Here is a 15049-nt window from a genome sequence, read left to right on the forward strand (position 1 = left end):
GTGCTGATGTGTCTGTCTCCGGGACGCTAGTGGTGGATCCTGTGGGTGCGGTGAATTGCAGGGTGGGGTCTTCATGGATTGTGCTTGTTCGTCCCATGCATTCCACGGGATTGATAGACTTGATAGACAGAAAAGTTTTGGAGACTGGTTTCAGGTCCTCCAATGTATAAAATTTTAAAGATTTTTTGCTCTGGATAAGAGTGTCTGCCTAAATGTAAATGTAAAGATACTATTTAAGAGCAAGTTCTGACCAATGGATAGACAAAACTCTTTGTATACACAAGTTATTATCCTGTGCAAACAAGTTAAACATGTTTAAAAGCATGCTAGACTTTTTCATGAAATCCATGCAATACCTTGCCTTTACATTAACACTCTGTTGACTTCCAAAGTGTTTTTGGAACATTACGATCTTAATTTCTTTATTTAAGTAGTTAATTTGCTTCGTGTTCAGAAGGTGAGTTGCACAGTATCATTACTTATTTCAATCAGACAAAAAAAAAAAAAAAATCACACCTTTTTGACACTAGACACTATGTATGCTCCATAAAGATACAGAGCCTATAGTAAAACTACAAAACAAATATCACTGTTTGTGAGATTACTACTGCAATATCACGTGCAGTTCAGACACGTTCTATCCTTCCGTCTTCAACGTGCTTAATCTGCGCTTAAACACGTGCAAAGCAGCTCGCGAGAAGGGGCGGAGTTTGTCAGAATATGGGTAGGAGAATCGACTTCTCTCGAACGCACCCGAAATTTAAATACACCGGAAGTGACGCGAGACGCGGCGCGACGTTTAAACTGTGCTCACAACAAGGAAGTGAGACACAGGAAGAGACCGTTCTGTTGTTGAATTATATTAGGCTGGTAAACTAAACTACAGTCGTAAGTAAATGTTTTTATTCGTTGTTATTACAAACGAAGTAAGTCGTTAGCTTTAGCAGCGAAGCTACTGAGTTAGATAGGGATATATCTAGCTATACTGTATAATCCTTAATTGGGCTTTCACTAGTAGACTGGTCTGGTGGGAAAATATGTAGTGTATTAATAAGACTATAGTATAAATGTGTTTTTTTGTATTTTTATGTAAAAAGTTGAAATATATTGCATTTTAGATTCATTACATGTAAAGTGTGAAAATATTTCAAACCTTGTTTTTGTTTAAATTTCTATGATTAAAAACCAAAAATCCAGTTTGAAATATATATATATATATATATATATATATATATATATATATATAAAAATCCAGTATCTCAAAATATTAGAATTCACCTGTTTTGAAAATGACACAATTAATCTTCATGAAGTCTGCTTTGCAATTAAAAATGAACTTAATCACACCCAAACAAACAAAAAAAAACTTTCCACTGCATTTCAGTCCAACCACAAAGGGACCAGCTGACATCATGTCTATAATTCTCTCATTAACATACAGTAGGTGAGAGTGTTGACGCGGACAAGGCTGGAGATCACTCTGTCATAATGATTGAGTTAGAATAAAAAAACTTGACGCTTTGAAAAGAGGGTGTAACTTAAAATAATTTTTCCTTTCTCTGTTAACCATGGTTATCTGCAAGAAAACGTGTGCGTCACTATTGCTTTGCACAAAAAGGCATTCACAGGCAAGGATATTCCTGCAAGTGAGATTGCAATTTAATCAACCATTTATCGGATCATCAAGAACGTCAAGAAGAGGGGTTTAATTGTTGTAAAAAAAAGAAAAAAAAGGCTTCAGGACTACCAAGAAAGTCCAGTAAGTGCCAGGACCATGTCCTAAAGTTGATTTAGCTACAGGATTGGGGCACCACCAGTGCAGAGCTTTTTCAGTTTTTTCAATATTGACTTTCTGCATAAACTTAATGTAATTCTCAATAAAATCCTTTGTATTTGAAATGCTTGTAATTATACTTAAGTATACCATAGTAACATCTGACAAAAAAATCTAAAAACGCTGAAGCAGCAGACTTTGTAAAAATGTATATTTGGCTCATTCTTAAAATTTTTGGCCATGGCTGTTCGTGTATGCATTCAATATGTTATAGGTGCTCCTTTTGCACGAATTAGCCTACTGCCTCAACTGGACGTGCATAAATCATCATGATATCAATCTGTGCCACTGCTGTGGTGTTATTGAAGTTCAGGTTTCTTCGATAGCAGCCTTAAGCTATTCTGTATTCTAACAGCCCATAGATTCTGTCTCGGGTTCAGGCCAGTCAACAATATTCAGTCCGTTTTGAAAATGGATGCCTTGCTTGTGATTTGCACGAAAGAAGAGCAGCGTGCAATGATCAGTTTTTGGTGGTCTGAGGGTGTACCTGGTGCCGGAACAACTCACAGAAGAGCATAAACAGAAGCGTATGGATATCTGCAACTAATTTTGGACCGATACTCTAAGGAAGGTGAAAGTTTCTTAAAGAAATTCATTACAAGTGACGAGATATGGATTCATCACTACGAGTCTGAGAGTAAACAGTAAAGTATGGATCAGAAACATCCTCAATCGCTGACTGAGAATAAGTCCAAAAGTCAACCATCAGCTGGAAAATCCTTACGAGTTTCGGAGATTCTTAAGGGCCTGTATTGGGAAAATGACAGCGCTCATTATAGTGAGACATTTATTGAAGAGCTCAAGCCTAAGCTTCAGATTAAATGCTAACCGATATAAGACCACTATCCAGGGGCATTGTGATCTTGCATGACAAATGTATGTCTGCACACTTCTGCCCACACTGATGAGACTCTAACAAGGTAACTTACAAGGTAAACTTTAACCAAGTTAAGGTATCCTCCCTATAGTCCTGCTCTCACTTCATTAGACTTCCACTTCTTGGTCCCCTGAAAGAATCAAAAGGTTTACTTCTGATGATGAAGTGAAGACAGCGGTGCATTCGTGGCTCGCAGCTCAGCCTAAAACATTTTTACTGTGGGAATACAAAAGTGTACTGACCGCGAGACAAAGTGTGTTTAAAAGCAAGTTGATTATGTTAAATTCTTTTTTTCTTTTCTAAAAGTAAAAAAAAAAAAAAACATCTAAAAAAGATAATTTTTTGACTCACCCTCGTACGTATGTACAGTATGTGTGTGTTTCTGTCTGTCTAAATAACCAACTAACTGATATTTTTCATGCTTGGTATATAAAGAGTGGTTGAATACTTACTGTAATATAACCCTGGTTATTTTCCAGGGAACAATCCAGCGATGGCATCTAAAGGAGCCAAGGAAACTTTAGCAAATAAACTTGGTTTTAAAGGCAGTGGCTCAAAGGCTGTAGAAGCTGAGCTTGAGAAGCTGAAAAAGGAAAATGCCCATTTGAAGAAGACTTTGGATGAAATGTCAAAACGAAATGGGAGGCATCAACCATCACATCCTGATTCAGATAAAGCCAAGCTTTTAGAGGTGAACATCTTTTTTTTTTTTGTCTGTAGTAGTCTGTTTGCGAATGATTTACCCCTTACAAGCCAAAGAGCACAATTTAATCAACCAGTCCTATTCTAACACAGTTGAATCCTGTTTTATGCCACAGAGAATTCTGTCACTAGAGACGCTGAGGGAAAGAAACGCACAGCAGCTGCTGGCTAAAGAACAGGAGATCTCCACCATGAGGCAACAGCTGCGGGCTGAAGGTGGAGAGGTGGTGGCCTCGCTGCAGAACCAGCTGGAAAAGGAAAGGCAGGAGTCGGAAAATAAAGAGAAACGCATTCAGAGCCTTTCACAGGAGACTGAGGCCCTGAAAAACAAATTGGTGGCAGTCACTGAGAAATTCCAAGCATGCGAAAAACGCAGTAATGACATGCAGGTCAGTGATTTATAGGTGTCAGATAAAAAAAATTATAATAAATAAATAAATAAAAATACATTAAGCTATTATTGTAGATTGGAAACATAAATGAACATTTCTGCACCATATCACAAACCCGTTATTGAAGTAGCTTGAAGATTTATCTTCAAAAGTTTAATCTTAAATTAAAACATCATACAGCATTTGGCAGACACCCCTATCAAAAGCGGCTCACAGAAATGCTTTGAAGTGCTTCATCAAAAACATATTCCCTGCTGGGACAAAAGCTGTTTTATCCAGAAGGAAGTTTAGTACAATTCCCCAGAACATGTACATATGTACTACAAGAGTCAGTGCAAATTTTAGAGACGCATTCAAAATTAAAAGACATAATTAAGTACTTTGTGGTTATGACGTTGAAATATATATATTTTTTTAATATAAATTTTTTATATAGAGATGCACTGGTTGATCAGCCAGTGACGGGAATTGGATGGTTTTCACGTTGATCATCATATGAAAATATCAATGTCAATTACATTATCAAAAGTCGCACACGTTAAAATCAGTCTCAGACCCACTCATTATACACGTTTACACCGGCCTCAAAACACTGTGAGCACAAATGAGTCTTAAAAATCATGTGGATTAGTCATGCAAATGACCAAAACATCCCTGTTTCTTCATAAACCAACAGATGGTACACTTTACCCTATTCACACATTGGCATCCTGTGTGGCAGAAATGAGAGAATTGAGCTGCTCAAAAAAATGTAGCTTTTTTGTTTAATTTAATTATAATTATAATTTAAATGTTAAACTTTTCTATTTGAAGTTAGTGTGTATTCAATATGATTATGAAGCTGGTAAATAAAGCTAAGCACCCTTTTTAAAGACTTAAAATTGTAACAAAATCTGAATTTTTTAAATATTAAATCAGGATATTTATAAAACCGTTATTTACCGGGTATTGTGATATCATCGTATCGCGTAATATTCCTATGGCAAAATCCCAGGTTTTATCCTTTGCTCAGGATTCTGTCTTTGTGGAGTTTATGTACAGTACATATCCTCCATCTTTTCACCTCTGATTTCTCTGGGTTCTCTGCTTTCCTAGCATCATATAGTACATGATATAGTTTTAGGGCAGTAGTAGCTCAAACAATTTAGCCTGTGTGTTACTGGGTTACTGATCAGAAGGTCGGGTGTTCAAGCCCCAGCACTGCCAAGTTGCCACGGTTGAGTTCTTGAGCATGGACATTAACCCTGTCTTCTACAGTGGCATGGTGTCCTGGGTAACCCTGCGATCTGATACCAGCTTTCTAACTGGGATATGCGGGAAAAAAAATTTCACTGGAAATTTCACTCTGCTGTAAAGTACATGTGAGATTTTTTATTTTCTTTTATTTTTTTAAACATGATTCTAGTGTTCCAAGGATTAGGCCTAGAACCCGGGTCTTGCTGGATTTAAGTTGATTTAGTAAAGATGGAGGAATTATTAAGTATTCATGACTGCCATTAATTATGACTGAGTCAATGATTATTACTGTTAGAAGATGCATGAGAAGTAATTCCAGCAGGGTATGTGCCTTTTCTAGCAGCAGAAAACAACCGCAGGGCAAAAAGATTAAGTGCAAAATCCTCAGGATTTGTGGGATTATTTTTAATTTTGTATAAATATACCAGACTTTATTGTTTATGAGCAAAGTTCCATTTCCATTTTTTCCCATTTTTTTCCATTTTTTACCGTGGCTATATGTAAATGCTTATTTTAACATGCCTTTCGAATCATTGTTTTTAATTACATACATATGACATGAGAGATGGATGCATGAAACACTTCTATTTTTAGTACATAGCCACTTTCCATGTAATTGAAAAAACAAAACATGTGGCCAGATCTGTTTGCAGGTCAATGATTTATTTCTTATCGATTAATTTTTGTTAAGTATTTACTTAATTAAACCAGTATTGTTTTTACAATAATATATTTTATTTATATATATTTATATATATATTATAATAATAATAATGCTCTGTAGATCTATTGACTTGTAACCTACCAGAGAGCACACTTTTAGATTCAAGTTTGAAAGGTCGACGATATTAATATTCTGAAAAAGAAACAGCCAGTCTGAGTTTTCTTTGTCAGGCTGTGAAAAGTCGACCGAGCAATGTTTGCCAGATTGGGTAGTTTTCCAGTAAGCGGGTTACTATTTGTTATTTTTGGCTACAAAATCATGAGTTTTAGTTCTGATTTTATTATTTGGCTGTTTTTTTCTTTTTATTGGAGTAGGAAGGCACTGTCTAGCCATTTGTTAGTAAGTGAGATGTGTTTCACTTGAATAACATAAGTATCGCTCACAATCGGTGCAGATTCCACTTACCCTAATTTTTAGGTTTTCCTGAAAGTTTTTGGTATGATGCCATTCTGTGTATGTATTTACTGTAAGCTAGTGCTGTCCTTTCTATCAGGTGTTTAAGACTTCACCCCACTAGATGGTAGTATTTTTATTTTTTAATTTTTTTTTAACGCTCACACTTTTCCACACAACACATTCCCCTGGCTGACTTTTTTATCTGCTGTATCTCAAGCTGAACAGATGCAGATAAATTCTTCTGCTAATGTGGTTCAACCCTTACTGGCAGCTAGGAGGCCTAGTGTTACAAGCCTGTCTAGACAGACTCATTTGTACTGAATAATTATGAGTAAGTGAGTTTTTAAAAAGAGGGTGGCTTTTCATGGTGGATAAGAAAATTCAAATGTTGCAAGTACGATAAGACCGTACATCAGATTTGAGTTTTCAACAATACCATAGTATGCAGTATGTATTTTAAAAAAATATGTGGTTTGTGTTTTTATTATGCATTAACTCATGTATTTAATGTTTAAGGTTCCTTCAGGTGAGATTGCAGTGGTCGAAGCGCAGCTGCGAGATGTGAGTCTAAAAAAAGAAAAAAATCAGAAAGAGCATGACCCTCTTCTTTGTTGCTTTTTGCCATAGCTGAGCATTTAAAGGCCAAGACACAAGCTGCTGACTTTTTTTTCTCTTTCTTTCTCTCTCCTTGTGCAAGGCTCTTGAAAAAAATCAGCAATGGATTGTTTATGACCAGCAGCGTGAGGTCTATGTTCAGGGGATTTTCAGCAGAATTGCAGAGCTTGAGCAGCAACTAAACCAGGCTAAGCAAACACTCCAACAACAGCACAAAGAGGCTAATTCAGAAGGTAGGGCTTGAGTGAATATCCTACTTTAGAAGAAAATGATGTCAATGGAGTGAATCCACTTTTTTAAAATGCTATGAGAAACTATGGACCTTGGGTCTGCAATGAGTTCTAGAAACTTGTCTTTTTATTGGAGAAGAACTGTGATTTTAAAGGTTGTTTTCTGATATCAACAGGAAGAAATCATACGTACATAATTAAAGATATAAATACACCCACTTAGATTACTGATTGTATTAAATATGGCAAGCCAATGAGAAAGTCCAAGCAGCTCAGTGCAGATCTTAGAAAAAGGATGGTAAACCTACTTGAGTCAGAAAGGTCTCCTAGAGACATTTTTAAACTTTCAATTTAATTTCAATTCAATTTTATTTGTATAGCGCTTTTAACAATTGTCATTGTCGCAAAGCAAATCAAAAGAATTATTTAAGTTTGTACGGAATGTGAGTGTGCATGAATCAAAATGGTTAGATAGTCCCTGGTGAGCAAGCCGGGGGTGACAGTGGCAAGAAAAAACTCCCTGAGATAGTAATAGGAAGAAACCTTGAGAGGAATCAGACTCAACAGGGAACCCATCCTCATTTGGGTAAAACACAGAGCAGGAATTGATTCGCATTCATACTGTGTGTTAGCCAGTTCAGTTATAACAGTTGATGTTAATTGATGTTAATATGGAGTCCTGGTAGTTATTGGAGACTTAGGTAGACTTGTATGAAAATTCTAGTCCTGAAATATCGAGCAACTACAACCAAGTCAAGTCCTCAGAGAAACAGCTGTTAACACCAGTCGAGGCCAGAACCATCTTCGTGGTAGAGTGAAACCATCCCCAGACACCAGACTCATCCCAACACCAGACTCATCTCAACGCAGTTGTAAGCAACTGCAGATTCCAAGATCTGTTCAAACAATTGTATTTAAGTACAAGCACAGTTTAGGTCTTCTAAGAGAAGATCCAAACTGTCGCCTTCACCTAAGAGGAAATTAGTTTGGATGGTCAGGAACCACCAAGGCACAGGCCTGCCATGAACTAGAAGCTTCTGCAACACCGATGTATCTACTCTTTTACATCACCATGGACTGGAAGGCTGCCTTACAAGAAAGCCCCTGCTTCAAAATTTGCACCCTCAAGATTTAAGCTGACCACATGGACAAGATTTAAATCCAAGAACCCTGTACATGGTGGTGGTAGTAATATCAGGCCTTGGCACTGTTTTGATGCATTATTAAAGAAGGCGGACAATCCCAAACATTTTCAGCATTACCTTAAATCATCAGCCACTGTAGATAATAATTTGATGATTGTTACATCGAGTGTTCTAACAGGACGGTGATCCCAAATACACACATCACATCAAACCTGGTTATAAGGTGGACAAAGCATGCAAAGGCTAAGCTTACCACTTTCACGAACACTAACACCAAGGTTAAGAGTCTCAACAATTTCTAAACTTCAGGGACTGTGCCAGAAAACCCTTTAAATTCTAATTAAACACGATCAATTCTGCCAAGTCAAATATCCAGCCAGACTTCTACCAGAAGCTTGTTGATGACTCCCAAGTGCATTTGCTTAAGGTGAAACTGGATTGCTAAATGGAAACTTGGTCAAATATTAAGCGCATTGAATGTATAATTTTGAGATGTGTTGATTTCAGAAAATAATATAATAATTTATAACTTGTGCACCAATTTTTTTTTCACCTATTAAATGTTGTACAATCATTCTGCCTCAGAAATAGACCATTAAAAATCCAAAATATTGGATGTGTACACAAACATGTGATTGCAGCTGTACATGGTCCAAAGAAATCATTCAGCTTGTTAACTTTAGATCAATTTAGCTAGTTCACAGTCCAACAAAAAGCTAAGGGGGAGGGATTGTTTGCTTAAGAAAGTAGGTTGCACAAGCAGTACACAAACATTTTGCGTGTATCTACAGTATAGCAGTGCATCAAACATAAGGCATAATGAAAACACAGGAAATGCACTACAGTGGACATGGCTAACCATATGCATTATTAACCATGTTAGCATAAAATCTTTTGTTAAAGGTTAATGAGTGCTGCGAGGTTCCTCCTAAAGTGGTGAAAGTTAATAACCAGAGATCTGTGTTTCTGATTACTGTGATCCAGGTCAGTCATCTGCCTCCGTGCAGCAGGAGAAACAGCTACAGGAAAACCAGAGGGAGATTGATGAGGAACGCAAACGTGTGAGAAACCTACAAGCCGAGCTTGAAGAGATAAAGTCCAAATATGAAGAGAAAAACCGTGAGGTAGTGCGAGCTCAGGAGGAGCTGCTAGAGGAGCGCAGAAGTGGCCGACAGTCTCTAGCAGAGGAACGGAAGCTAAACTCGGAGCGAGTAGCCAGACTGCAGAGCGAGTTAGAGGCCGCAGACGTAAGGTTTGAGGAGGAGAGGAAGCGAGCGGCCGAGCTGCTACTACAGGTGAATGGTTAAAAAGAACAGTCCACCAAGCAATTCAGTATGTACTGCACCACATGTGTATAGTGCAGGTTTACTTCACTGTCCCTGTCTCATATTTTATTCTTTAAAAGGTGAACCTCCTTCAGAAATCTCTACTGACACAGCATGAAGACCAGAAAAGAACAGCTCTTTTAGAACAACAGGTGCAAAATCTTTTATTTACCCGTTTATAATATTAGAAGGAGTTTGTAAAGATTCTCTAAATTTGAAACTTAAAAAATGTTTTTTTTGTTTGTTTGTTTTTTCGGCAGATCCAGTTGTCTGCAAGAGATTTTGAGAATGAGAAACTGGACCGGCAAAGTCTACAGCACCAGCTCCACAAAGTGCTAAAGGAGCTCCGAAAGGCTAGAGACCAAATTGCACGCTTGGAGTCAGCAGTAAGTCACAAGGATAATTAATGATCAGGCCACCATAGCTGTCGTATGAGCTGAATAGTTTTAGTCTTTGAGAGATTTTTACTTTCACTTTTTCAGTGAAGTTGACTTTAGAGGTGAATGGAAAAAAGTAATTAAACTCGTTTAAAAAAATTTTTTTATTCATTTTAGAAACAACAGCGAGAAACCCGGTTCTCTGAGCCGAGCTCGTACACCAGGCTGGATTTAAATAAGATGACATCTCCGTTGAAAAGCTCCAGCACATTGGATGAGAGCTTTTTGGAATGTCCCAACTGTAGAGCCTCATATCCTACAAGCCAGCACAGAGAGCTTCTTGCACATCTTGACTATTGTTTTAATTAAAAAAAAAGAAATTATAATATTTTTAAGTCTTTGTATCAGATTTTTTTTTATTTTTATATTCCAAAAAGTGTTCCCTTTATTTAGTTTACGATTAATCAGTTGTGTTAGTTTAACCCCACGAGCATTTGCAACTGTATTGGCTTTTTTTTTTGTTTGTTTGTTTTTTTGGGATATTTAAGGTAAATGTTTTTTTTTTATTATTGTTTGTTTTTTAGCAAATTGAACTTAAAGATGTTGACAGACTCATTTTTAATAGATGCTGGAAATGTGCATGAGTGTAAATCCTTCTATTAGACCTATTTAAAGCATGGTGATTAGCTAGACAGTGGGGGAAAAGAGGATAAGGATGTCTAAATTCAGAAAACACAACCAGGTGGGATACCTTACACAAAACTACCAAGTACTTTGTCTGTTTATTTCCTTTCCATGTAATTTGTACTTTGTACTGACTAAACATTTTATAACATTTAATTTTGTGTACATAATGTATTTCTTATTGCTTGTCCAACCCCAGAACATTGGTTTAGACTTGCAACATTAACTTCAGAGACTAAGAATAAGAACAACAGCTCTGCTGCCCATCTACACTAAACAGCAAACGTCTGGATTGGAGGGACAATTTTACTAGAGATGTGTGGAAAAAGAAATTATACTTTTAAGTATCACGTTTCTTTTGTGTGATGGTCTTTTCATGTGACACAAAAATAAATTTTTATTATTTACATATGCTTGCAGTTCAGGCAGTAAAATTAAGTAGTTCGTCTATAATCCGACAGGAGGTGTGCTCAAAATTATTTACACACTGGCAGGCAGATTATTTGCTTAAGTTTGTTTAAAATTGTGATGTGATACAGAATCACAATACAAAATGAATTTACACCTAATTGTGGTGATATTGTATCCCATTATTAATCCTTTTATGCAATATTGTGTAAGAGCTCAGGCCATAGTGTTCGTTGATTACATTAGCAATAAGACCCAATCACATCCAGTATGAACATTTTATTTTATAAAGTTCCAGTTACATAATAAAACAACAATAGTAGAAGAGTCATACAATAATCTCAATGATTATGCTTCTATTGTGGATAATGAATTATATTCAGGTTAATATAGATTTTTATTTACACATGGAGAAAAGGTAAAGGCTATTAGTAATCCTTGAGCAGGATGCAATCAGACACTACAGAAACCTGTAAAAGTGGAGAAAAAAATGCATAGTAATGTATTCGTTCAGCATCATCTGGGTTAAATGGTTTGGCAGGTTACTGGAGTATATTTTATTATAAGGCTGATAGCTACATTCACAAACTGTCACTTACCAGTGTGAGGAACACGTCTGTATTTGCCTAGAAGACAGAGCTCTTTCTTCTTCTGCGTCACAATCACTTGGTCCTCAGGTCTCAAACCGGTCGGATGGCGGGAGAAGATGAAGGAGTAGCCATCCAAGCAGGTGCCATCTGTGTCCACCACTCTGCACGCATAATGCACAGCGTAGTTGTCATAATCGGTATCAACGACCCAGTGGTCGTCATCTGGTGCAACACAGAGACAAAAATTCAACCTTGAGCAAAGAATAAGGTTAAAGTACAAGGTTTCATTTTGCAGTGTGTATGCTGAATAGGGTATGAAAAGAATATCCTCCTATAACCAGACGCCCATAGAAATGTCTGTTAAATTGTTTTTGATGTTTGCACATGAAGTGGACAGCTCTAGTTCCACTTACATCCACTCTGGAGATATGAAGCAGCACCCCAGTATTTTAGCTTGAACTTTGCAGGGTCTGGGGATTCATCAAAAGAGGCAAACATGTTGGCACATGTCTCCCAGTTGCTGAAATGTGAAAGAAGAAAGATAGAGTTGGGCTTGCAAGCGTGATAAAATTTGAAATTTAATCAAGGAAAATGTTTTGAACTGACTTCAGAATGACGACTCTGCCGTAAGCAGTGGCTGTCATTCTGCCATCTTCCTCCACAGCATAATTGGCAACAACGTTATCCAGAAGGAAAAGTCCTGACGGGTCTTTTTTGGCTACAGCGTACCATGTTCCTTGGAACTGCAACACGCACAGTCAACTGTGACCACAGAATGGCAAAGCTCTAACGGAAATTTTACATTAAAGTGTACAGATTTGGGGAAAAAAAAAGAAATTTGACTTACCTTGTACTTGTCAAAGTCCTTTTTTACTGGGATGTCGCTAACTTGACAGTCCTGTGCCCAGCCTATGGCCAGGACACAAAGAGCAAAAGTGAGCCTCAGCATGTTGCTGTCTGTAGGACCTGCAAAACAGCACGAGGGTTACACTGACAGATTTTAGAAAGACAAAATTAAACTAACAAAATACACAGATCTCGCAAGTTCTTTCTGATTTGTTCAAACAGTAAAGTGAAGTAAAAGCCCAGATGTTTTCCAGATGTTTTCTGCAGATAATTAGACTACACCGTACCTTATGAGACGCAGTGGCAAGGTATCAGTGCAACACTGTTACAGACTGAGCTTATATAAGCTCTGAGTACAATTTCGCAATCCCACTCGGGGAATGGAAAAAAAAAACCCTTTCTCCAAGCATTTTCTTCATTGGACAGATTTTTTTTGCATAACGGCAAGACTCTCAAATATCCAGCAAATCTTGGTTTAGTCCCTCCCTAGAGAAATTGCATAACTGTGTTACAAAACATTAAAGGTAATAAATCATCAGGGAAAGAAATTTATATTAACTATGTACATATGATCTATATAATTATTACGTAATGTACTTCATAAACTTACAGTGAAGCCAAATAGTTTTTTTTTGTGTTAGTTTTTTCCAGGAATAAACTTGAAAACTTGAAAACTTAAAAAGTAATAAATAAATAACAGGGTTCTGCTGTTTTTGTGCTTTTTATTTCACTTTAACAGACATCCCTATACTGTACGTACGTCCACATATAGCAGTCTCACAGACTTTGAAAGCTGGACCTGACTTACTAAGACTGCTCATGTGTACATATCAGCATATAGAATCACCAGCAGTCTCAACAGTACTGTGCATGTTTTTATATTTGCTGGAGGAAAACAACACTGGCTGCATGTTCTGACTTGTGCTGCTTCTTTCAATGCTTATTTTTACCACATTTTAAACAAGTCTTTCTCTCGTGCACTGGCCTGACTAAATACCAGATTTTAGTTAAAGTGTTACAGTGTTACAGAAGATACATCCCAGGCAATTTTAGAAATATCTATCCAAAATATTTTATCCTGTAAATCTGCTTTGCAACAATGTCATTTTTTTTTTTTTTTTTTTTTTTTTTACAAATAATTGATCATTTGCAACGGCACAGTGGCATAGTGGTGAGCTCCAAGGTCTAGGGTCTAACTCTTGAGTTTGCATGTTTTCCACAATACTTGGTGGGTTTCCTTCCACAGTCCAAAGACATGCAGACATTTCCGAATTCCCTGTAGTGTGTGAGTGAGTGTGGTGAGTGCACTCGGGTGTACCCCAAGTCCACCGCGATAGGCTCCAGGCCTTCTGCAACCATGTACAGTATAAGCATTATATAGCATGGCTGAGTAAATAGCTTGTCTGCATGAACCATATCTAGCATAAAACAACCGTTCAAAATATGGGTACATTGTGTGTAGTTGATTCACACACCATGATGTTTTTGAGAGATGGAAGTGAACCAGAAACCCAAGAGGAAAACTTATCTGTTTTCAACAATCACATGGTTTAGTGGTTAGCTCTGTGGCTTTGCACCTCCTTGGTTGAGGGTTCAAGTCCTGCCTTTGACCTGTGTGCGTGGTGTTTGCAGGGGTATACTGAGTGGTTGCTGGGTTTTCTCCAGTTACTCTGGTTTCTCCCCACAGTCCAAAGACATGCAGATTAGGCTAACTGATGTTCCAAATTGCCCGTTGTTTGTTTGTGTTGAGAGTGTACCCCGCCTAGTGCCCAGAGTCCCCTGGGATAGGCTTCAGGCTTACCGTAACCCTGGACAGAATAATCTTTATACAAAATGAGTGAGTGAGTGAGACTTCCTTAGCAAACACAGATTAATAGCCTCTTGAGACCCAAACGTCCACTTATAAGGACATGAAACTTGATCCCAACTACATTGTTTATTACACGTTCTGTAGAAATCTACAGATGTAGATGCCAAAATGACAACCCTTATAGTATACTAGCATTTTTGTTGCTTTGGATCTGGTGTGAACAGGAATACTGTAATCCCCCAATTTATCAATGGTTGGACAGATGGACTCCCCACAGGGGATATTTGGATGGTACATTGACACAACTGACAGACTGTGCATATGTGCATTCAAGATTTTATCAAGACTTCCAGCTGATCAGGGTACTATTGTTTTATATCATGGTTTATCATATTCATATGTGCTCCATTGTCATCAATATTGTGCTAGTGGTGCAAATATTCCAATATAATATTCTATAATCTACAAGCACAATATTGTTTGGTCTGGTTTATATGCTAGACCATTTTTGGTGGCTCCAGCCTGTAAACTTCAGTGTGTAACCAGTCACCTGTTGAAACCCCTTTTCATGTTCTACAGGGCCATAGTAGTAATCACTTCTTCCTTAATCCTGGATTTTCTTTGCCAAAGACCAAAGTTGCAAAGCCTTCTGCTGTCTGAATCTGGTCCATTATCTTCCTCCCACTCAATATAGAGGGAGAAAAAAAGACTCGGTACCCTCTTTTAAATTCAGCAGCATAATGATGAGTCAGTCTTAATCTCTTCATCAGAAATAGACGCTTGGGACTGATTTGTAAGACAAAATGGCTAATTATAGCACACTTCTTTTTTTTTTAAATGTCACTTCTCACTGCTCTG

The 15049-nt window shown here is 37.4% G+C and overlaps 2 protein-coding genes across 3 annotated transcripts; one reads left to right on the top strand and one right to left on the bottom strand.

Annotated features, from left to right (window-relative positions):
- Positions 1-797: 797 nt before the first annotated feature.
- On the top strand, positions 798-10693 carry cep55l (centrosomal protein 55 like). Of its 2 annotated transcripts, XM_053510903.1 has the most exons (10): positions 854-888; positions 1584-1759; positions 3191-3402; positions 3530-3802; positions 6678-6722; positions 6859-7009; positions 9136-9446; positions 9557-9628; positions 9737-9862; positions 10031-10693. In XM_053510903.1, the coding sequence occupies exons 3-10, from the start codon at positions 3205-3207 to the stop codon at positions 10220-10222; spliced, it is 1368 nt and encodes a 455-aa protein (XP_053366878.1). In that variant the 5' UTR covers positions 854-888; positions 1584-1759; positions 3191-3204; the 3' UTR covers positions 10223-10693. The 2 variants fall into 2 exon arrangements, with proteins under 2 accessions (XP_053366879.1, XP_053366878.1); XM_053510904.1 differs by lacking the exon at positions 1584-1759 and having other exon boundaries at positions 798-888.
- Positions 10694-11209: 516 nt separating this feature from the next.
- rbp4 (retinol binding protein 4, plasma) lies at positions 11210-12752 on the bottom strand. Its single transcript, XM_053511733.1, has 6 exons — positions 12669-12752; positions 12383-12501; positions 12142-12278; positions 11949-12055; positions 11545-11757; positions 11210-11415 (listed from the first exon to the last, which is right to left on the bottom strand). The coding sequence occupies exons 2-6, from the start codon at positions 12482-12484 to the stop codon at positions 11399-11401; spliced, it is 576 nt and encodes a 191-aa protein (XP_053367708.1). The 5' UTR covers positions 12485-12501; positions 12669-12752; the 3' UTR covers positions 11210-11398.
- Between the last annotated feature and the right edge of the window lie 2297 nt (positions 12753-15049).

The sequence above is a fragment of the Clarias gariepinus genome, chromosome 14 (assembly GCF_024256425.1).
Source record: "Clarias gariepinus isolate MV-2021 ecotype Netherlands chromosome 14, CGAR_prim_01v2, whole genome shotgun sequence".
NCBI classification, from domain to species: Eukaryota; Metazoa; Chordata; class Actinopteri; order Siluriformes; family Clariidae; genus Clarias; species Clarias gariepinus.

Excerpts from the sequence above, each read along its gene's own strand:
- cep55l (XM_053510904.1), top strand. The coding sequence starts at position 3,205 with ATGGCATCTAAAGGAGCCAAGGAAACTTTAGCAAATAAACTTGGTTTT. Across the intron at positions 3,403-3,529 it reads ATAAAGCCAAGCTTTTAGAG|AGAATTCTGTCACTAGAGAC; the intron begins GTGAACATCTTT and ends TTTATGCCACAG. Across the intron at positions 9,863-10,030 it reads TTGCACGCTTGGAGTCAGCA|AAACAACAGCGAGAAACCCG; the intron begins GTAAGTCACAAG and ends TATTCATTTTAG.
- rbp4 (XM_053511733.1), bottom strand. The coding sequence starts at position 12,484 with ATGCTGAGGCTCACTTTTGCTCTTTGTGTCCTGGCCATAGGCTGGGCA. Across the intron at positions 12,279-12,382 it reads AGGACTTTGACAAGTACAAG|TTCCAAGGAACATGGTACGC; the intron begins GTAAGTCAAATT and ends TGCGTGTTGCAG. Across the intron at positions 12,056-12,141 it reads GGCAGAGTCGTCATTCTGAA|CAACTGGGAGACATGTGCCA; the intron begins GTCAGTTCAAAA and ends TTCACATTTCAG.